The sequence below is a fragment of the Lithobates pipiens genome, unplaced genomic scaffold, assembly GCF_037356315.1.
Source record: "Lithobates pipiens isolate NorthernLeopardFrog02 unplaced genomic scaffold, aLitPip1_a1.2 Scaffold_16, whole genome shotgun sequence".
Lineage (NCBI taxonomy): Eukaryota > Metazoa > Chordata > Amphibia > Anura > Ranidae > Lithobates > Lithobates pipiens.
Window position 1 is genome coordinate 106,753,394 of NW_027507748.1, and position 22,897 is coordinate 106,776,290.

At 40.4% G+C, this 22,897-nt stretch overlaps 1 protein-coding gene across 1 annotated transcript in view; it reads right to left on the bottom strand.

Moving 5' to 3' along the window:
- Nucleotides 1-22,897, bottom strand: part of FANCB (FA complementation group B) — a 110,026-nt gene that overhangs the window by 17,421 nt on the left and 69,708 nt on the right. Inside the window, exons 5-8 of the mRNA XM_077480222.1 lie at nucleotides 19,652-19,780; nucleotides 14,498-14,661; nucleotides 7,033-7,481; nucleotides 682-931 (exon numbers count right to left, since the gene is read on the bottom strand). Coding sequence (XP_077336348.1) covers nucleotides 682-931; nucleotides 7,033-7,481; nucleotides 14,498-14,661; nucleotides 19,652-19,780 — 992 coding nt within the window. The remainder of the gene's footprint in view (nucleotides 1-681; nucleotides 932-7,032; nucleotides 7,482-14,497; nucleotides 14,662-19,651; nucleotides 19,781-22,897) is intronic.

A 22,897-nucleotide genomic window follows, 5' to 3' on the forward strand; every position in this document is an offset into this window, starting at 1 on the left:
CTTTTTATGTGACTCTGTCAGCTTTAACAAATCGCATTGGGAATCACTATATATTTTGTCGACTGTTTTATGTATATTATTCACTTTATGATGTAGTAGATATCTTCACGGACCCATTTATGTCCAGCACTGTCACTTTATGCGACTCTGTTAATCTCAACAAATCGCATTGGGAATCACCAGCTCTAACTATTGAAATTTTTCTTTTTTATGCTTATATATCCACTTGATCCTTACTCTAAATACTACTACGTTATAGCAGTGAGGGCTCCTCACCATTCCCTTACACGCATATCGGCTTTTTATACCATCTTTTTAGTCTGGACGGTAGTATATTTATTACCCAACTATCTTAGTGCCTATAGAATTTATTAGCCTTTTTAGGCTAGACTTCCCAGTATAGTACTGCGCATCACTACTTTTTGCCCTCTGTGTCTACATTGTTAACTATTGATATGGTCTGAGGCAGGGGTGGTATATGGAACTCCAGTGCAGAAATCTCAATGCCACTTTGACTGCCTAAGTCTCCTTCAGACAAAGCAAGCTTTAACAACCAAGGCAAAATTGATACACCAGTTTTTGTTAAACTTTTTCCATAAAGTCCTCAATTAACCTAAACTTACCTCTGTACAAAAAGGCAACTTACATACAGTTTTGTAGACATAAATATGTTAAGAATACCTATAGAATATAGTCAGCTTTCCTTCACATGGGTTCTTTGCAATCCAAGAAAAGAGAGTTCCATATAGGGATCCAGGTCTTGTGCACATCATAATTTCAGGCATGAGATTAAGTGGCTCTGCATACATTTCGTTCTGCAGCCAGACTCTTAGTGATGTCAATGTGCAGTCAGAAGACACAATGTGCAGCACACACCTCTGGAAAACTGACAGAAGCGCAAAAACATCTTCCAGACTCTTCAATTCTACATCTAAAAAAAGAAACAAACACTATGGTTCATAATAAACCTTGTTATGAGTTATGTGTTTTCTTCCTGTATTTCTTTGTGGTATAATCAGTCAGGCCAAGCTTTTTGTGGATTTTTGATGGAATAGATGATATGTATAAAAAAAAAAAAAAAAAAAAAAAAAAAAAAAAAAAAGGGGGGGGGGGGGGGGAGGGGAGTGGGACTTTAAATGAAGCATGTCAATTGAAAATAAACACAATAAATACATGTGAGTAGATGAAATGATTTAGATTTAATTTATAATCAATAACCCCTAGGGGTAGTCCATGATCTGAATGCATACAATGGTAATACAGTAATATAAATAAAGATATAAAATGTATATATTTTCATAATAATCAGAAAATCTGGCGTATAGACAAATCAATGGACATACATGGATGCAGTTCATATCAGAAATACATAAATTACCAATCAAAATCATAAAATCACATGAATGAGTATAAACTCTATAGGGCAAAATTGATATTATCAAGGATTAAAATAAGCTTAATTGGGCATCCTTAGTTTGAAAACCCGACGGGTTTCTTGGCTTCTTACCAGTCATCAGGGGTGGGATGCATGTTTTTTTCTAAAAAAGCAAATAAATGACAAATATTAATATGTGGAACCTCAGTTAAATAGAGAGAGTATCAAATTGATCCATTTAATTGATAAAATGACTTACAATATAGCCCAAAAATTGGGCAGAACTGCCAGCAATGGGAACTGTTAGAGCTGAGATATAACCGTCTCATCCGGGGTTGAGGCAGGGTTCCGACCATCCCCCCAACAATGTCAGGGGGCAGGCCAGGGGGAACCGAACCAGACACCCTCAACACTAGTCCACTAGGTACTGAATATATATGTATTACCCAAATCTGGGTACATAGTGGACTAGTGTTGAGGGTGTCTGGTTTGGTTCTCTATATAATTTGGGTAGAAGACACCCGCTCCTTTGGTGACCATGCTGCACAATTATTCATTATCCTTAGTAAATATTCTTTTGTATGTATATCCCTATTCATTTATAATCCCAGTTTCGGGTTCATAAACCCGCGGCTTGAATTCTTATTTATATATGCATTTCCATCAGTTATTGAGAACTTCTTTATTATTTTTTTCCAGTTTTTTTTCCCCTGGAATTTATCCATTGATCAATTGAACATATGGGCTGTGTTTGCTGGGTATGTTGCAGTTTTTTTTCCTGGGTTGCGATGCGCTCAGCTCCCTCCCTACCTCCCTTTATGTATCTCAAGGGGTGGTGGGGCTCGATCTCAGCGCATCGGCGTCATGCACAAATGGGCCCCTCGAGCGGTGTCAACAGACGCTGCAAGGTGGGAGTCTGCGTGTTTGTTTGTTTTTTCCCCTCTTTCCACCTGATGTTGCAGCTAAGATGGGCAGGCACCCACTGAGGTATGGATTATCCTCAGCTGTGAGTGTTCCCTCATCTTCTCACAGCTGCAAAAGACATCATGCATGGCGCTGGCAGGGACCCGCCCAGGGCCAGGGGTATATGAGCTGGGACAGACAGATGGTTCACTCCTCCACTAAGAAGGGATCACTCCTTAACTCTACATATGGGTAATAGAGGTTAATTCAGGGTTTTTTATTTTTTTTCTCCTTCTCCTCTATGCACATACATTGTTTTATTCAGAGCACTGCACACATTTTTTCACACATCTGAATGGATGATTTTGTATTTCCTTATCATCCATTCCCACTTATTCAACACACATTTAGCTTTCTCCCATTTCCCAATCATTTGTGAGTATCTCATTCACACACATTTTCAGTAATTATCCATTTAACACGTTCAACCCAACACTCAGTGTTTTGATTTTTTGATTTTTTTGTGTTTTTGGTCTTTTTTTGGTGACACATCACACTTTTTTTCTTTTTCACAGATTTGGGTAATACATATACATTCAGTACCTAGTGGACTAGTGTTGAGGGTGTCTGGTTCGGTTCGCCCTGGCCTGACTTCTGACATTGTTGGGGGATGGGCGGAACAATGCCTCAACCCCGGATGAGACGGTTATATCTCAGCTCTAAGACCCCTTTCACACTGGGGCGTTTTTCAGGCGTTTTTCATGCGCTTTAGCGTTAAAAAAAGCGCCTGAAAGAAGCTGCAACTGCAATCCCAATGTAAAAGCCCAAGTGCTTTCACACCAAGATCCCTTTCACACTGGGGCGTTTTTCAGGCGCTTTAGCGTTAAAAAAAGCGCCTGAAAGAAGCTGCAACTGCAATCCCAATGTAAAAGCCCGAGTGCTTTCACACCAAGGCGCTGCGCTGGCAGAGCATCAAAAAAAGTCCTGCAAGCAGCTTCTTTGCAGCGCTTTTGGAGCGGTGAATACAACGCTCCTAAAACGCCCCTTCCCATTGAAATCAATGGGAAGCGCTTGTAAAACGCCCGAAAAACGCCTGAAAAACGCTTTGGCAGCAGCGTTTTGTGGGCGCTTTTAACCCTTTATTTGGCCACTAGCAGGAATTAAAAGCGCCCCATTAACGCTCAAAAAACGCTGGTAAAGCGCTGCTAGTTTAAGCGGCGCTTTACGAGCGTTTTTCGGGCGCTGACATTTCACATTGGGACAGCAGATGAGGCTTCTTTCAAGCGCTTTACAGGCGCTTTTTTTAACGCTAAAGCGCTTGAAAAACGCCTGAAAAACGCCCCAGTGTGAAAGGGGTCTAACAGTTCCCATTGCTGGCAATTCTGCCCAATTTTTGGGCTATATTGTAAGTCATTTTATCAATTAAATGGATCAATTTGAAACTCTATTTAACTGAGGTTCCACGTATATTATTAATTGTCATATTTATTAGCTTTTTTAGTAAAAATATGCATCCCACTCCTGATGACTGGCAAGAAGCCAACAAACGCGTCCGGTTCTCAAACTAAGGATGCCCAATTAAGCTTATTTTAATCCTTGATAATATCAATTTTGCCCTATATAATTTGTACTCATTCATGTGATTTTATGATTTTGATTGGTAATTTATGTATTTCTGATATGAACTGCATCCATGTATGTCCATTGATTTGTCTATACTCCAGATTTTCTGATTATTATTATGAAAATATATTAATTTTATATCTATATTTTTTATATTTCTGTATTACCATTGTATGTATTCAGATCATGGACTACCCCTAGGGGTTATTGATTATAAATTAAATCTAAATCATTTCATCTACTCACATGTATTTATTATGTTTATTTTCAATTGACATGCTTCATTTAAAGTCCCACTTGCCCCCCCCCCCCCTTTTTTTTATACAATTTACCCGGGATGGAAGCATGCCATTGTTACTTGGTACTGCGGCAGGTCACTTCTCTTAAATCTCAGAGATGATATGTAATAATATTATTTGTTTTAAGAATGTGATATTTTACCAAGGGTTTGTTTAGACTTATGTTGATTAGCAACACACATTAAAACACTTTAACACACATTTTTTATGTGTTTTTTTTTATGTTTTTCTGAAGCTCAGTAATTGATCTGTGTATGTTAGTTTTCTATTTTTTCCAATACATGAAATGAAAAGTGAAGCGAACTCTGAAGCGCCCTCTACTGCTGCAGGTTCAGTTAGGGAGCACTGTGAGGCATCTATGGGGGCTTATAAAATGAGGTGAAGCACCAAAAACGTGACATAGTTTATAAATTCTAAAGCAAAGGACTTACAATTCTGTGAGGCCAGTTTTATGATCTGGGTAACCCTGCCAGCTCCATGATCTTTAGTGCATCAGCAACAAAGTTTAATCAAGAACATCAAGAGGGGCAGATTCAGAGCCACATTATCCAAGTCAACCTAAGAAACAGCCCAGGGCCTGATTAATGTCCAGGGGGCCCAGCTACAATTATAAAGCTCCTGTAGTTAACGAGGGGTATAGTGAAATTAGGCAAGGTTGTGCACCTGCCTGTCACTTTATAGGGGAGACTGTAATTGTATCAGTTGGTGTCTGATGGGAAGTAGCCATGTCAGTACAGACAGTGAAAATAGGGGGAATTCTCTGAACCTATTGCAATCATTATCAATGTCAGTTAAGGGGATGAAGGGGGTGCGAAGATGGGACTCATTCTGTCTTATTTCCTTTTTAAGCAGGCAGATTTTGCAGTGTGCACATGCTGAAGGCTGTAAGTTTGTGCCTTTAGCAACTATCATGTCCTGTTTTCATCCATTTTTGTTGGTGAGCCTTCGGCTGCAGATACTGTTCCCTTGCTGATTAAGGTTTGCCAATGTTTGTCTTGTGCAACCCAGATTTTTATCTTTGGTATAAAAGTGGCCCTATCAACGTCAATGTAATTTTATAATTCAATCGTGAAATGCTGTAGCTTAATTGCCTATGCATATGTGTCTGTGCTAAGAGTAATGGGTCAGTTAGCACTTTGATGTCTGCTTGCCAAGAAAACATAAAGCATCTCAATAGAAGCAAAATAGTATCCTAATTGCAAGCACATTTGTCAAAATTAATTAACATGGCCCTAGTATTAAAAAAACATTATCTCTAAGAGGCATACTTGCAAAATACACAATTATATTGTTGTCATTCCCATTGCCCGCCAGAACGTTATTTGTTGAGCAGAAATCGACTGCTTTATTTAACCACTTCAGCCCCGGAAGGATTGGCCCCCTTAATGACCAGGCCATACTTTGCAATACGGCACTTTTACCACTTCAGCCCAGAGTCTCTTTTTTGCACTTGTTGTTTTCAAGTTAAAATCATAATTTTTTTCTACAAAATTACTTAGAACCCCCAAATAATATATATTTCTTTTCCTAACAACCTAGAGAATAAAATGCCAGTCATTGCAATACTTTCTTTCACACCATATTTGCGCAGCGGTCTTACAAGTGCACTTTTTTGGGGGAAAAAATACACTTTTTTGAATAAAAAAATAAGACAGCAGTAAACCCAATTATTTTATATATTGTGAAAGATAATGTTACACCGAGTAAATTGATACCCGACATGTCACACTTCAAAATTGCGCCCGCTCGTAGAATGGCGACAAACATTTACCCTTAAAAATCTCCATAGGCGACGTTTAAAAATGTCTACAGGTTACCAGTCTTGAGTTACCGAGGAGGGCTAGAATTATTGCTCTCGCTCTATCAATCGCGGCGATACCTCACATGCGTGGTTTGAACACCATTTTCATATGCGGGCACTGCTCACGTATGCATTCACTTCTGTGCTCAAGCTCATCGGGACAGGGCACTTAAAAAAAAAAAAAAAAATTCTAATTTATTTTACTTTTACATTTTGATTTTGACACCGTCTTTTAAAAAAAAAAAATTGGATCACGTTTATTCCTATTACAAGGAATGTAAACATTCCTTGTAACAGAAAAAAAGCACGGCAGGATCTCTTAAATATGAGATCTGGGGTCAAAAACTCCTCAGATCTCATATTTACACTAAAATGCTATTTAAAAAAAATGTAATTAAAAAAAAATTCTCCTTTAAGAGCTATGGGCGGAAGTGATGTTTGACGTCGCTTCCGCAATCCCATGCTATGGAGTCGAGCAGGGGCCGTCTTCCCCTCAGTCAGCAGCCAGGTATCCACAGGAGGATGCGACGGTAGTGGCGGAGATGACCGGAGTGCGGCGGGAGGGGGGCCCCTCTCCTGCCGCTGATAAAAGTGATCTTGCGGCAAATCTGCTGCAGAGACCACTTATCTTACAGGGAAACACTTGTCGTTCCCGAAAATACTAGGATTATGGTGCTAGCTGCTGCCATAACTCTGGTATTTAGGTATGGGTATGGCCATTTGCGTGAAGTGGTTAACTGAAAATTGCACAGTTGTATGACGCTGTACACATATATAATTGATGTCCTTTTTTTCCACACAAATAGAGCGTTCTTTTGGTGGTATTGGATCACCTCTGTGGTCTATGGTATACGATGTATTTCTACTTTATTATTTAACGCAGAGTTTTGGTTCAGATAAGTTCACCATCTGAAACCGTAAAAGTTTTTACGACTTGCAGTTCAAACTTGTGAATAATAATAAAGAAAGCCTTTGTGTTTTGGCTGCATTGAATAATTCAGCAAAGATTCTCGAGAATCTTATAAATTTACCTTGACAGTGTTCAAATACATTTATTGTATGTTTTCCTTTTAAAACATCTTCAAGGCTTAAAGGAATTCTCCCACATGGCATGCTCAGCTTCTCACTTCTAAGTAAACAGTCAGGTTGAGTTTTCCTTCTGGCATGCAGCAGCAAGGCACAACTAGTGTTATTAAGTGCCAACACTGAAGACAGCTCGGTGACAGCAGTAACTGTGTGCTCCAAATCATTTTGATAGGATGGAGGGCTGGGTCTCTGCAAGCAATTCCCTGTAAGAGTGTCCTTGCTATTGTAGTCAAGCCTTTGTTTCTTTGCTATTGGTTCTGTATGGTACAGAGTACTGGAACCAGGGGAACAGCTGATGGCCAATTTTAGCACATTAGTCTGACACTTGGTAACTGGGGAGGGTAAAGCTATTTCTTGATCCATTATAAGAGATAAGCCAATGTCACTCAGTGATCTGTGAAAAGCAACAAAACAGTGCTGTAAAAAAAAACACATCATACAGTGCAGATAATACTGAAGAAAATCTGAAAAGTTAGTAAGATTCACTTAAAGTCTCCAGAAGCTGTTTCTACCTGTATATCAGCCAGACCATAAAATAAATGCTTTATTCAGTACTTTTGGGTATGTTTTAAAAAAGCTGGAAGAAAATAAAATGACTGGTTTGCCCTCTGTTGTCTGGCAACAGGATAGAAAAAACTAAAATCCGATAGATAACGAGGACATTTTTCTTTCTTCCAGTTCTTACAAAGAAGACACAGGTAAACACCAAGATACTGTGGGATTATATGAACTTTGGGGGCAAACCCCACAATCTGAAATCAGCAAATCAGTTTTCTGTAAAAAAAAAAGTGGTGGATTGTGGGCTGTGGCTCCTTGGCCTCAATGATGCATCCATATAGCACGTATTTTACAACAAATCTAGTGAACATACTCTGAGTAAGCAGTAAACTCACTTTAAAACAAACTGCAATGCCAATAAAGTTAGGTTAAAAAAAAGTAAAAAAAGTAAAACATTTTGTCTATACTCCTCAAAAATATTTTAAAGCCCCATACATACAAACAAATTCAAGCACTTGGTGGTCCTACATACAAACGATGACTGAGTTACACATAATAGTTATTGTCTTGCAAGAGTGAGGGCAATAATTCTAGGAACATCACTTATGGTTAAAGTGGGGGGTTATAAACCCTGTAAGATTTATTTTTTTTCTTCGCCACCTGTGTCCCATTAGGAAGATTTGCCTTAATTTCCTGTCTCATATCCAAACAGGAAGTGGGAAGAAATCCCTGCACATTAAAAGCATTCCTTGGGGACCCCCAGATTACCAGAACTAGTGTCCCCATTGGAAGATCTCTCCTCTATTCCTTTTTTGGGGACAACCCAAAATTTGTGATTTTCTGTTACTTTAACTTTCAATGATATCTGTAAACCGGAAAAACAGAAAAGATCTCCTTAAACGGGGGGGTCACAGACAGCAATACAAACTGACAGGTGTTCTAATCTCACTCCACTCTATCTAATCCACTCTATCCAAAACAAACAAAAAAAAGTTTTGCATTTAGTTATATTTTAACTCTCAAATGATGACCTGTAAAGGCTTTTAAAGCATCAATTGCAGACAATTTTGTAGCTGTTCCACAGGTACACACAATCTTAAGGCTGAACACAGAAACACAGAAAGGTGACGACAGAATAAAGACCAAGTGGCCCATCATTTCTGCCTCAATATTTTCCTTTCATTTATACATTTTTGTATACTTGTTTTTATCTGACTATAGATCTATGTTGAGTATTCCTTATCTAAACAATAGAAAAAGCGGCGCTGAATATAAATCCACACCAGTGAATTCAAAAATATTAAAGATAATAGACCCAATCCAGTGAACATGAATTACTAAATGTTACTACACTGTGCAAGCCCTGCCCCGAGCATACAGAAAATAGAAAAAATTAATTAATAGTTTGTATCGAAATTAATTAACACAAATTATTATATAGTACATATCACCAGAAGAATAGTGATAACAAATATATACGATCTGTTGAAAAAAATATCCTGTGACTAAATATTATTCAACACTAAAAATAAATAAACAAGTAACGAGAATCAAATGAATTGTTTCAAGTTCTATCAAACAATGTCCACTTCCCAAGAACATTGTTACCAACACCACTGTGAAAGGCTCCTGAGAATATAATGTATCCCAGTAAAATCATAGTCCATACGTTGAATCTTCAGATCATAATCCAAATAATGGAATAGTGAAAAAAAACGTTTAACCAGTGTCTCTTGAATAAATAGCAGATTACATCTACACTCCTCCACCACACCGCTCTAGATGTGACTCCTCTCCCCTTATGTGATTACACTCACCCGCTGTATATGCCTCACACTTTCGTGTTTGGCTGGATGTGCTTTTTCCCTTTACAGGGTCTAAATGGGGTATCCAGGTTTCCACTCCAGAATGCAGGGCTAGTACCATGGCTGTTCTCAGACGCCACGGATGTTTCCATAGGTGTCACGGCTGTTCCCATAGATATACTCTCATGCAACAAAGAAAAGATTTGCTTCCATAGCGTGATACAGTATAAAACTTTTTAATCACACATAAAAATCTCTCACATTGCACTCACATCAAAGGATGAATAAACACGCCAAATGTAAAAATTCACAGCACTCTTGAGTAACCCATACTGAAGCATAGGTGGTCACGGCGGACCCAGGGTATGCGGGAATAGTGGATAGTCTCTCACCGCTCCTTAACTGTACCGCCGCTTTACAGGGATCAATGTAAGATGTTCAGCATCCTATATGTATCTCTCTCATTCGCCTAGTAGCCAAAATCCGACATGTTTCGTCATAAAATTGACTTAATCATGGACCTGGTCACTAGGCAAGACAAACTGACTTATATTTCCCCCAAACTGCTCTCAATGGGCGGTGTATAATCACCACACATGCGCATCACCTGTGTCCCCAATTCCATCAATGCTTCAGTTCACACTGCTCATTAATCCAGAGTCAATCCATGATGCAATCTAACAAGCTTTTAAAAGATTATATAGAAATATCATTCCAACAATCTAAAACTCAATTGCACAAAAATAAAAGTAGATTAGTACTCTATACAGATATTGGTAGTGAATAGTAGCGGAGAATTTCCACAAGGGAAGTCGCTCTTAACATATCAATCTGCATCAGCATATATAGCGTCCTATCTCCCCCAATTTCTATTACTATCCTATATCAGATGCTACATGCATTGGAGAAGGGGGGTGACCTGCAGACTTAAAATAAACAAATTGGAAATGGGTTTTATTGATATCTATATTTCCATTAAGGAGAACTACATACCACACATGAGACAAATGTAATTAATGCATTCAAAAATGCCTTATGACTTAATAACATCTGACCCATTTACATGGATCATGCCCGCATGCAGGGGACTACACCTGCATTAACCCATATGTGTATATCACTAATTAAGTCACTGGTCCTATTTAAACTAAAATTACAAAACTATATATATATACTATATGTATTTTTAATATATTTTTATATAGTTTTGTAATTTTAGTTTAAATAGGACCAGTGACTTAATTAGTGATATACACATATGGGTTAATGCAGGTGTAGTCCCCTGCATGCGGGCATGATCCATGTAAATGGGTCAGATGTTATTAAGTCATAAGGCATTTTTGAATGCATTAATTACATTTGTCTCATGTGTGGTATGTAGTTCTCCTTAATGGAAATATAGATATCAATAAAACCCATTTCCAATTTGTTTATTTTAAGTCTGCAGGTCACCCCCCTTCTCCAATGCATGTAGCATCTGATATAGGATAGTAATAGAAATTGGGGGAGATAGGACGCTATATATGCTGATGCAGATTGATATGTTAAGAGCGACTTCCCTTGTGGAAATTCTCCGCTACTATTCACTACCAATATCTGTATAGAGTACTAATCTACTTTTATTTTTGTGCAATTGAGTTTTAGATTGTTGGAATGATATTTCTATATAATCTTTTAAAAGCTTGTTAGATTGCATCATGGATTGACTCTGGATTAATGAGCAGTGTGAACTGAAGCATTGATGGAATTGGGGACACAGGTGATGCGCATGTGTGGTGATTATACACCGCCCATTGAGAGCAGTTTGGGGGAAATATAAGTCAGTTTGTCTTGCCTAGTGACCAGGTCCATGATTAAGTCAATTTTATGACGAAACATGTCGGATTTTGGCTACTAGGCGAATGAGAGAGATACATATAGGATGCTGAACATCTTACATTGATCCCTGTAAAGCGGCGGTACAGTTAAGGAGCGGTGAGAGACTATCCACTATTCCCGCATACCCTGGGTCCGCCGTGACCACCTATGCTTCAGTATGGGTTACTCAAGAGTGCTGTGAATTTTTACATTTGGCGTGTTTATTCATCCTTTGATGTGAGTGCAATGTGAGAGATTTTTATGTGTGATTAAAAAGTTTTATACTGTATCACGCTATGGAAGCAAATCTTTTCTTTGTTGCATGAGAGTATATCTATGGGAACAGCCGTGACACCTATGGAAACATCCGTGGCGTCTGAGAACAGCCATGGTACTAGCCCTGCATTCTGGAGTGGAAACCTGGATACCCCATTTAGACCCTGTAAAGGGAAAAAGCACATCCAGCCAAACACGAAAGTGTGAGGCATATACAGCGGGTGAGTGTAATCACATAAGGGGAGAGGAGTCACATCTAGAGCGGTGTGGTGGAGGAGTGTAGATGTAATCTGCTATTTATTCAAGAGACACTGGTTAAACGTTTTTTTTCACTATTCCATTATTTGGATTATGATCTGAAGATTCAACGTATGGACTATGATTTTACTGGGATACATTATATTCTCAGGAGCCTTTCACAGTGGTGTTGGTAACAATGTTCTTGGGAAGTGGACATTGTTTGATAGAACTTGAAACAATTCATTTGATTCTCGTTACTTGTTTATTTATTTTTAGTGTTGAATAATATTTAGTCACAGGATATTTTTTTCAACAGATCGTATATATTTGTTATCACTATTCTTCTGGTGATATGTACTATATAATAATTTGTGTTAATTAATTTCGATACAAACTATTAATTAATTTTTTCTATTTTCTGTATGCTCGGGGCAGGGCTTGCACAGTGTAGTAACATTTAGTAATTCATGTTCACTGGATTGGGTCTATTATCTTTAATATTTTTGAATTCACTGGTGTGGATTTATATTCAGCGCCGCTTTTTCTATTGTTTAGATAAGGAATACTGTACACATTTTGTTTTTTTAAAGTGGCGGCTTAGTGTATAGAGTTTTGTTTAGCGCAGTGGTGATACACAATAGATGGAGGGAAAGAGTAAGTGTGTCCTTGTTTTGTATAGATCTATGTTTGCCCCTAGCATGTTTGAATCCATTTACAGTTGACTGACTCACTACCTTTGCTGGAACTCTATTCTACCAACAATCAACTACTCTTACGGTAAAAGAATACTTTCGATTAGGTTCGTTTTGAACTTTCCTCCAGTTAGTTTGAGGTCATGTCATTGATCTTGGCTTCATATTAAAAATACTGTCCTCCAGAACTTTTTTTTACCCCCTTAATGTATTTAAAGGTTACAATCATGTCTCTCCTTTCTTTTCTTTCCTCCAGACTGTACATATAAAGTTCCTGAAGTCACTCTCGATATGTTTTATTTCCCACACCTTTCACCATTTGTTACTGATCTCTGAACTTGTTACTTTATCAATATCTTTCTGTAAGTGAGGAGTCCAGAACTAGACATAGTATTTCGAATGAGGCCTCAGTAAAGATCTATATAGGGGATTCAGGACCTCCTTCCTCTTGATGGTGATCCCTCTAGTGATGCATCCTAGGATTATATTCACTTCTCCCACTGCCTGGACACACAGTTTGGTCATTTTGCAATCATCTGAAATAAGTACCCCAAGTCTTTTTCCTCAGTGGTGCTGGTCAACACTGTACCCCCCCCCCCAAAAAAAAAAATTACTTTGTCAAGGGATTATTTTTCCCTAGGTGCATTATTTTACATTTCAGAAACATTTAACTGCAGTTTCCAACGCTTTGACCATTTTCCAGCAATGCCAAATCAGGTCTTATGTTACAGACACCTCCAGGTGTTATCAACCCTATTACACACCTTTGTATCATCAGCAAAAGCCATCTAAACAAGTTTTTTTTCCTTAAGGCAGAAGTAAAAAAAAATTGGGATCTTTTACTTTAAAGGGTAGAGGAAAGATTTGGGGTCTTTTAAACTCCAGATCTCTCCATAAGGAGGACTTGTCATGCTGTATTGTTATTGAAAGAAATGTTTACATTCCTTGTGATTGCAATACAAGTGATAACATTTTTTTTTTAAAAGGGACAGTGTAAGGCCTCTTTCACACGGGGCGGATCAGTAATGATCCGCCCTGTGATGATCCGCTCGCTCAGCGGGAATCGCTCCGTTGTCCCCGCTGAGCCGGCTGTGTACAGGGCGGTCTCCGCACACTGTGCGGGGACCACCCTGTCAGCTCTCCGCTCTCCTCTATGGGGATCGGATGAGCACGGACCGTGTGTCCGTGTTCATCCGATCTGCTCTGCAGACGGATAGAAAAATAGGATTTTCCTCCGTCTGCAGAATCGGACTGTTGCGGAGGCGGAGGAAATCGGGTGTCTGCGGATGTTCATCCGCAGACACCCGCTATCCCATAGGGATGAATGTATGCCCGGATTTCATCCGCAAACGGATAGATGAAATACGGACATATCATCCGCATGTGTGAAAGGGGCCTCAAGGTTATAAAAATATAGTACTCCCATCTCCGCATGCACTGGTGAACGCATACGTAGGTCACGCCCACATATGTAAACAGTGTTTGCACCACACATGTGAGGTATCACCACGAATGCTTGAGTGAGAGCAATCATTTTAGCACTAGACCTCCTCTGTAACTCCAGTCTAGTAACCTGTAGAAATGTTTAAAGCATTCCCTTTGAGGATATTTAGGTACTGTAGTTTGGCACCATTTCTCCAGCACATGCAATTTTACAAGCATGACATGTTCGGTATCTATTTTTCCTGCGTAACATCTTTCACATTATAGAAATTGGGTTAAATTTTGTGTTTTTTTTTAAATTCATTAAAATGTATTTTTTCCCCAAAAATTGCATTTGAGAAACTGTTCTGCAAAAAACATACTCTAGGGTCTCTGCTAAAAAAAAAAAAAAAAAAAAAATTAAAAATTTATATATATATATATATATATATATATATATATATATATATATATATATATATATATATAATTTTGGGGGTTCCAAGTAATTGTCTAGCAAAAAATAAAAATTTTAACATGTCAGAAAAAGGTCTGGTCAGCAAGTGGTTAACAATGCCTTTACTGAAAAGATGCACGAATACTTTGGTAACATTACTTACAAGTCGGTACAATCTTTCACTTTTACACCAATCACCAGAAAGTCATCAACCACTCGATGCCAAACTTTCTCAACCACCTTTTCTGGATCTACGGAAGAAGAATGCTTTTCAGCAGAAGGGTAATTGCTCTTTTCTGTATCATTCCACAGGGAAACCAAATTTTCCTTAAAAGGAGAAAGCATAAAACAGGATTTTCTGTGTAGGTTCAAACTGACTTTGGATTTCTACAAAAATGAAAGCGGTATTAAACTGCAAAAGCGAACATTTATCATACTGCAGCCTACCAATTCTTATATGTGACAGCTGCATTTATTTTATTTGTTTAGGCTTCCTTTCCTTTATTTTCACCTGGTGATCCAGCCAGTAAGTCTGTTTTTAAAAATAATAAGCTGTCCTGGAGATGCATCAGTTACAGGGTTGAGACAAACCTTTTACTACTGACGGGGGTGCCTACAATGGTCAGCTTTTATGTATATAAAACCTTTATTCCAGGAACAAAATAGTTTGCTGTAACAGATTAAAAAGTATGAGCTAGAGCTTGGCTTCAAATTGTTGGTGTATCTAATACTTCCCTCCCCCCAGACTGAATGCTGCTGTCCAATGGTGCCCCTTGAGCTCCTTCATCCAGAATGGGGGCACTTTAATACAGAAAGCTTGTTCCTGGTCAGATCACCAGGTGAAACAGAGGGGAAATAGCCTAAAAAAACCCGAATGCAACCATTACATCTAATGAATGGTAAGCTGCAATATATTACATTTTTGGATTTAAAGTGGTTGTAAACCCTCACATATACCCAGTGAAGTGAACAGCCTTAGGTGATACACAGAGATGAAACAAATCTCCATGCATAGGTTTTACTTATTTATCTGCAGTCTTCTCCTCTCTACACCCTTTTTAAAAGGGCAGATCCTGTTCAAAATCTTCCTTCATCTGTGAGGAACACAGAGGAGGGGGCGGAGAGACTGCAGTTAAAGTGTGTGAGAGCTGATTGGAGGAAAACAACACACCCTCCTTCACACAGCAGAAATAGTCAAGCTTTGTTCTGAGCACCCTCCACAAATGTATCTCATGTGTGGGGAAAACGTCTCAGAAGGGACTGATAAACAGAAAAACGAAGAACCGGAGAGAAATGACACTTAGAGCTTTGAGAGCTATATAAACACTTCAGAAATATATACTTTGCTCAGATTCCATGACTGAGGTTTACAATCACTTTAATACCACTTTAGTCACACATGATCCTAGGCGGAACCACCGCAATTCCGCCCCACGATTTCAAATGGCTGCAAAACACAGGCCACGTTTGTGATACTATTACTTCTAATGGCACCCGAATAGCGCCACAATTTTTCTGCGATTGTCATGCAGTAAATTGCACTGCAATCGCAACATGTGATGCATGTCGCTCAAAAAGGCACGCAAGCTTCTTTTGGGCAACAGCATCACACGTTGCAATTTGCTTTGAACCATTAAAGTAATGGCATTGCAAACGTGTTCTCGGGATTTGCAGCCATTTGAAATCACAATTCCACCCGCTATCATGTGTGAATGCAGCCTTAAACGGAACTATAGTATCAACTAGTTGTCATCTCTTGGGTTTTGAATTTTCCTAACTTGGAAAACTATGCCTATGATATAAATATGCAGCTAAACTTTGTATGTATACAGTACTAGGAACACACAATATGTCTCCTCTCCCCTGACAGAACAGATTTGTGTGTTCACACACACAAATCCCCGTACTGGCTCTCATGCCCGGGATCGCGCCCACCGGCCAGGTGCATCGTGTCCCCCACCGAGCCACGGGCATGCGCGCACCTCTAGCGGCTCTTAAAGGGAACAATGTACCCATACTTTGTCTTGTGCAGCCATGCCATTCTGTCAACGTATATCAGCGTGAGCCGGTCAGCAAGTGGTTAAAGGTGATTATTTTTATATAGGTTAGGCTTTCAAAGGATCTTTAATTGCTTCCCGACCTGCCGCCGCAGTAATACTGCAGCAAGTTGGCTCCCCTTTAAGGCGCTTTAGCAGGTGCGCGTGCCCGATGTACCACCAGGCACCAGTGATCGCTTGTGACAGAGCGAGAACCAAAATCTGTGTGTGTAAACGCACAAATCCCGGTTCTCTCAGGGGAGAGGAGACAGATCATGTGCTCCTAAGTAGGAACACCGATCAGTGTCCTCCCCTAGTCAGTCTCACCCCCCCCCCCCCCTAGTTATAACACACCTAGGGAACACAGTTAACCACTTGATAACCCCTAGTGTTAACCCACACCCTGCCAATGACATACTGTAATCAGTGGCTATTTTTAGCTCTGATCGCTGTAGAAATGTCAATGGTCCCAAAAAGAGTGTCAAAAGTGTCCCATCTGTCCGCCGCAATGTCGCAGTCATGATAAAAATCACTGATCACCGCCATTACTAGTGAAAAAATAAATAATAAAAATGCCATAAATCTATCCCCTATTTTGTAGACGTGATAACTTTTGCACAAACCAATCAATATACGCCTATTGTGATTTTTTTTTTTACCAAAAATATGTAGAAGAATACATATCGGCGTAAACTCATGAAGAATATATTTTTTTCTGGATATTTATTATAGTAAAAAGTACAAAATGTTGTGTTTTTTTTTCAAAATTGACGCTTTTTTTTGTTTATAGCGCAAAAAATAAAAACTGCAGAGGTGATCAAATGCCACCAAAAGAAAGCTCTATTTGTGGGGGGAAAAAGGACCCGAATTTAGTTTTGTTTCGGTACATTGCACCGCCGTGCAATTGTCAGTTAAAGCGACGCAGTGCCGTATCGCAAAAAATGGCCCAGTCAGGAAGGGGGCAAATCCTTCCGGGGCTGAAGTGGTCAAAGCCCAACTCTGGGCAAAAAAAAGTTTTCCCTTGCAGTGGGGCTATGCCTGCACTGCAAGGGTTAAAGGGGTTGTAAACCCTTGTTTTTTTTTTTTTTTTTAAATAACAAACATATGCTTACCTCCAATGTGCAGTTCGTTTTGCAGTGTTTGGCCCTGAAATTCGTCTTCTGGGGTCCCCTGGGAGCAGCGATCATGGCTCCTCCTCGCATCGATAAACCCCCTGAGATAATTGCTCTCCTCTGGGTTTACCTAGCGGGTGCGCTCCTGAGTCCAGCATTTGCGTGCATAGACACAGAATTCCATACTTGGGCCCGCTCCCACACCATTGGATTTGATTGACAGCAGCGGAAGCCAATGGCTACGCTGCTATCAATCTATCCAATCAAGAGCCGAGAACCCCAGGCAGAGAGGTACGGGGGCGTGGGCTAGGGGGCCGGTCAGTGCCAGACGTTTTTTCACCTTAATGCATAGGATGCATTAAGGTGAAAAGACACGAGGGTTTACAACCCCTTTAAGTGCTTGTTTTGCCTAGAGCCGAGGATAAAGCCTGATACTCACCCTATCCTCCAATCCACTGGCAAACAGCACACCTTCACGTTCCATAAGTGGACTGTTCCTGGCATCCTCACATCCAGAGCAGGTCTATGGAGCCTGCTCTGGGCTGGATCGTCAAGAACAGTCCACTGTTCAAAACTGCTAGACTGCAGGGGGGTAAGAAGCAGCAGGTAAATCTCCCTTCATTTCTTACCTAGACAAAAATTAACAATTAACAAGGTTTTTTTTGTGGAGTTCAGATTTAAATTGAAAGTTTATGTAAACCCTAAGCATGACCTTCTTATATTTGCTAACTTTTGGTCTGTTTTAAATACCATTGGAAGAATTTTGTTATGTCTGTGTAATAAGTGCAAAAAATACCTGCCAGAAATGCACACAGTTTTTTTTTGTGGACTGAGTGCTGTCAACCCTGCCCAGTGTCTTTTGCTAAACTACCCAATCATGCCTATTCTCGGATTTCCACAACTTGAGGACTAATTATTCTGTAGTCCAAGATAAGAACTAGACAGACTGTGAGATAATGTAGCAAGTGTGTGGAGGACAAAGGCCAGCTCTGGATTTGCTGAGAAAAGCAAGCTTTTTTTTTTTTACTTTAAGGTGACAAAGAATGAGAAATTGGCATATATTGATATTTACTGCACTTTTTTTATTTTGTGCTGATATACAGTAACTAACCGCGAGATTGTGTTTCCAGCGCGATCTCATTGCGCTGGTTCTTGGCGGCAGGACACTGTACATCTCGCGCTGGCTGCAATAGGAAAATGTCACATTTCCTATTGAAGCCAGCGCGAGAGATGCGTCAATGTCGCCTAATAGAGCCAGCATGCCCGAGGCATGAAGGGACTGTGATGTCATAAGGGGTGTGGCCACCGTGTGACATCACCCAGTGACCATGCCCCATGTCTATATAAGTGATCGCGCACCGCTCACATGGCATTACAGCGGGATAGAGTGTTGTGTCAACATCGGAAGAAGAGAAGAGGGAAGAAGGACGCAGAAGACCGGGCCACCGCTAGCAAAAGAGCTGGAAGAAGTTAGTGGAGGAGCCGGCAGAAGAACCGGAGTGTGGGAGAAGACGCCAGAGAACACGAAGAAGAACCAGAGAGCGCAAAGGAGTTGGAAGAAGACCCCCGGTGCAGCCTAATAAATTACTTTGAAAACCTGTGTTGTGTGTTTTTTTATTGACACTTTTTTCCCCAGGTGAATGGGTAGGGGTATGATGTACCCCATACTCATTCACATAGGTTGGGGGGGCGGGGATCTGGGGCCCCCTTATTAAAGGGGGCTCCCGGATTCCGATAAGCCCTCCGCCAGCAGACCCTGGCAACCAACGGCCAGGCGCTTGCTCGTCCCCACTCCCCTTGGATAAGGGTCTGGTATGGATTTTTTTGGTGTAGGGGGTTCCCCTTAAAATCCATACCAGACCTAAGGGCTTGGTATGCCCCTGAAGGGGAAGCCACGCCAGTTTTTTATTTAAAATTTGGCATTCTCCCTCAAGATTCATACCAAACACAGTGCCTGGTATTGGCGGGAATCCAAGTCGGATCCCCGCACCAGTCTGAACTCGGCCTCAATGTCAGCAATGCTTGTCGCTCATTGGAAAAGGAAAATAAAACATTTTCCTTTCCCTATGCGAGCCGGCTTGGCGCTGGCTCCTGCGACGGGGCTCGCAGGGTGTCAATCTCGCCGATCACCTACTGTACTCTTTAAGTGAATAGTAATTATTACTTTACCTCTTCTGCAGAGTGTACTGTTGTCTCCTTGCCCAGGGACATGTTTATGAATGCCTCACATGATGACTGGAGCACTCTATCCTGAATCTGAAGGTGGTTTTCCATTTCCTCAAGTGATAGTAAGCCAGCCTAAAGGCACAGAAATTAGGAGAGATCGTAAGAAGGCACAATATTGAAATTTACAGAGTACCATATCTGCAAGACAATATGGGATAGACTAAAACTGGTGCACACAGAATCTGACACAGCTGTGTATAGTAACCAATCAGCTTCTAGAACCATAACAGATCAATGCCAAGTCTGCAATGTCAGTCTCCCAGGTTTACACTCTGTATTCTGGTGCTGACAGAAATAGAGCACATCTTGCCCCAAAATATAACATAGCATGCATGTACCGCCGCACACTGTATTCAACTCCAGTGTAAGGTGAATGAAAAACTGTCTTCAGTTCACTTCCCAGGTCATTGGTCATGCCCCTTTTGACATTCTTCACCCACATTGGGCTTAATCGTTTCACCCACTTTGGACTCCTCTACAATCAGCTTCAAAGTTTTAGTGCCAAAGCTTAACCACTTGCCGACCGCACATAGCACATTTACTATGGGTGGGTGGCATGTGCAGGTAAAGCGAGGTTCCTGCATGCCATTTTGCCTGTACAGACACAAGGGGACGTGGCGCAATCCTGATACTTGGGTCCCGGTGATCATGTGATTGCTATGCGTATCAATATAATTCATAACAGCCTTAATTCCTTTGCCAGGGAGCTGTCAGTGGCTCACGGCTATCACATGGTACCTGGGCCAATCACAACACCCTGTACTATGTGATTGGCTGTAGCCAATCACAGATCACTAGTATTCACAGTTGTTATGAACTTAACCCATTCATGAAAGTTCAAAGCATTGCTGGTACAGTGGTCTACATTGTACCAGTAATCAAACTAGAGTAGTATAATTTTATATTTATTTCATTTCTTCATTTTACAAAAAACTGTGAGAAACAAATTACAATTTCAAAAAAATTGCCATGTCCCTTACTAAATGTCTCAGACTGTCTACTTTGCAAAAAGGGGTAAGTTGGGGGGTATTTGTATGCTTCTGACATTTTAAGGGTCTCAAGAAAATAACTGATCAATTTTAAAATATATATATATACCATATTTTGTGTATAATTATTATAATACAGGATTTCTATAGCGCCAATAGTTTGTGCAGTACTTTACAACGTAGGTATGCTATAACTTTCCTACAGACTAAATAATATACACTCATTGAGATTTGTTTTTTTACTAAATTCATGTAGCAGAACACATTTTGGCCTAAATTCATGACGAAATTTGATTTTATTGGATATATTGAATGTTTATTCTTTTTTTCATTTACTATATCGCAAACAATGAAAAACTCAGTGGTGATCAAATACCACCAAAAGCTTGATTTGTGTAAAAAAAAAAAAAATTATCAAAATTTCATTTCAAATTCAAATTACATGGCTGAGCAATTGTCAATTAAAGTAGCGTAGTGCTGAATAGCAAAAAAATGTCCTAGTCATGAAGGGGGTAAAACCTGGAGCTTCAGTGGTTAATTGAACAAGCTGAAGTTAGAAGCTGATTGGTTAATATGCATAGCTGCACCAGATTCTGTATGCACTGGTTTTAGTAAATCTCCCCATATATGTCATACAACAATAAAAGCCTTGCTCCGTTCAAAATAAACAAAGAAGTTACATATTATCTGAAGAAAATATTGCTCAAACAGGCTACAGAAAAAAGAAAAGGGCCAAAAGAACATACAGCAGCAATACTATGTAAATAGCCACGATATATAGTGCAAGTCCACCTTTACCGTATTTCTTCCTGTAACATATCTGCTTTGCATACCTCACTTTCTTTCCTCTTCTTTTTTCCAATGTTGTTGGTTCCCATGTGTTATCAGCACACATACAAAAGTGGTTGGAATGACCTTAAAGGGATTGTACAGATAGAAGGTGTATTATCTTAATGCATTCTATGCATTAGGATAAAAAGCCTTCTGTGTGTAGCAGCCCCCCGCAAGCCCACTAACAACTAACCTGAGGCCCCTCTCTGGCCAGCGATGTCCACGAATGTCTCAGCCGTCTGAGATTCTCCCTCCTGATTAGCTGAGAAACAGCAGTGGCGCCATTGGCTCCCGCTGCTGTCAATCAAAGTCACCTAGCCAATCAGGAGAGAAAGAGGGGGCAGGGCTCCATGTCTAAATGGACACAGGTAGCTATGACTTGGCTCGGGTGCCCCCATAACAGGCTGCTTGCTGTGGGGGCACGCTACAGGAGGGGGGGGCAGGATCACAGAAGAGGGACCCAAGAAGAGGAGGATCCGGAAGAAGAGGATCCGGAAGAAGCCGCGGCAGGTGCGGACCAGATAAAACCCCCCTCCCCTTGTGACCGGGAGAAGCCTGACAGGTCTGACTGGGAGAAGCGTCAGGTAAGTGTGCCACGGACCGCAAGGGGAGAGTGACAAACAGACAGGGGAGTGATGGGAACAGTAAAAGGCAGGCTGAGCGGGGGGAGGCCATAGGCACTGACAAGCCCTGCAAGTGTCGGATTGCATAGGGAATTGAGCAGAGCAGTCATAACTAGATAATATAAAAAAAAAAAATGACTGACTGTGTCTAATGTGGATGCTGGGTATTGTGGAGTAACGTTTTTTGTTGAGTATTGTGAGTACATGAGTATTGTGTGTGTATAGTAAGTATTGTGAGTACATGTGTATAATAAGCACCTGTGCATTGCGAGTACCCGAGTGTTGCGTGTACAGGAGTGCTGTGTGTACAGGAGCGCTGTGTGTACCTGAGTGTCGGGTGTACTTGAGTGTTGTCTGAGTAGTGGTGGGGATCGTTAGTACCTGTGTATTGTGGGTACCTATGTAGTGTGAGTGCACGTGGTCTGCAAGTACCTGTGTATTGTCTTGAAGTGAAGGTAAAGGGAAGACAGATTCTGGTGGTAGGGGACTCAATTCTTAGAAGGACAGAGAGCAATCTGTGACAAAGACCTGAAGCACTGAACCGTATGCTTTCTACCAGGCGCTCGGGTTCAGCACATCACGGATCTGGTGGACAGATTACTGGGAGGGGCTGGGGAAGACCCGGCTGTCGTGGGGCACATTGGCACCAATGACAAAGTCAGAGGCAGATGAAATGTCCTAAAGAACGATTTTAGGGACTTGGGAGATAAATTGAGGAAAAGAACCTCCAAGGTAATATTCTGAGG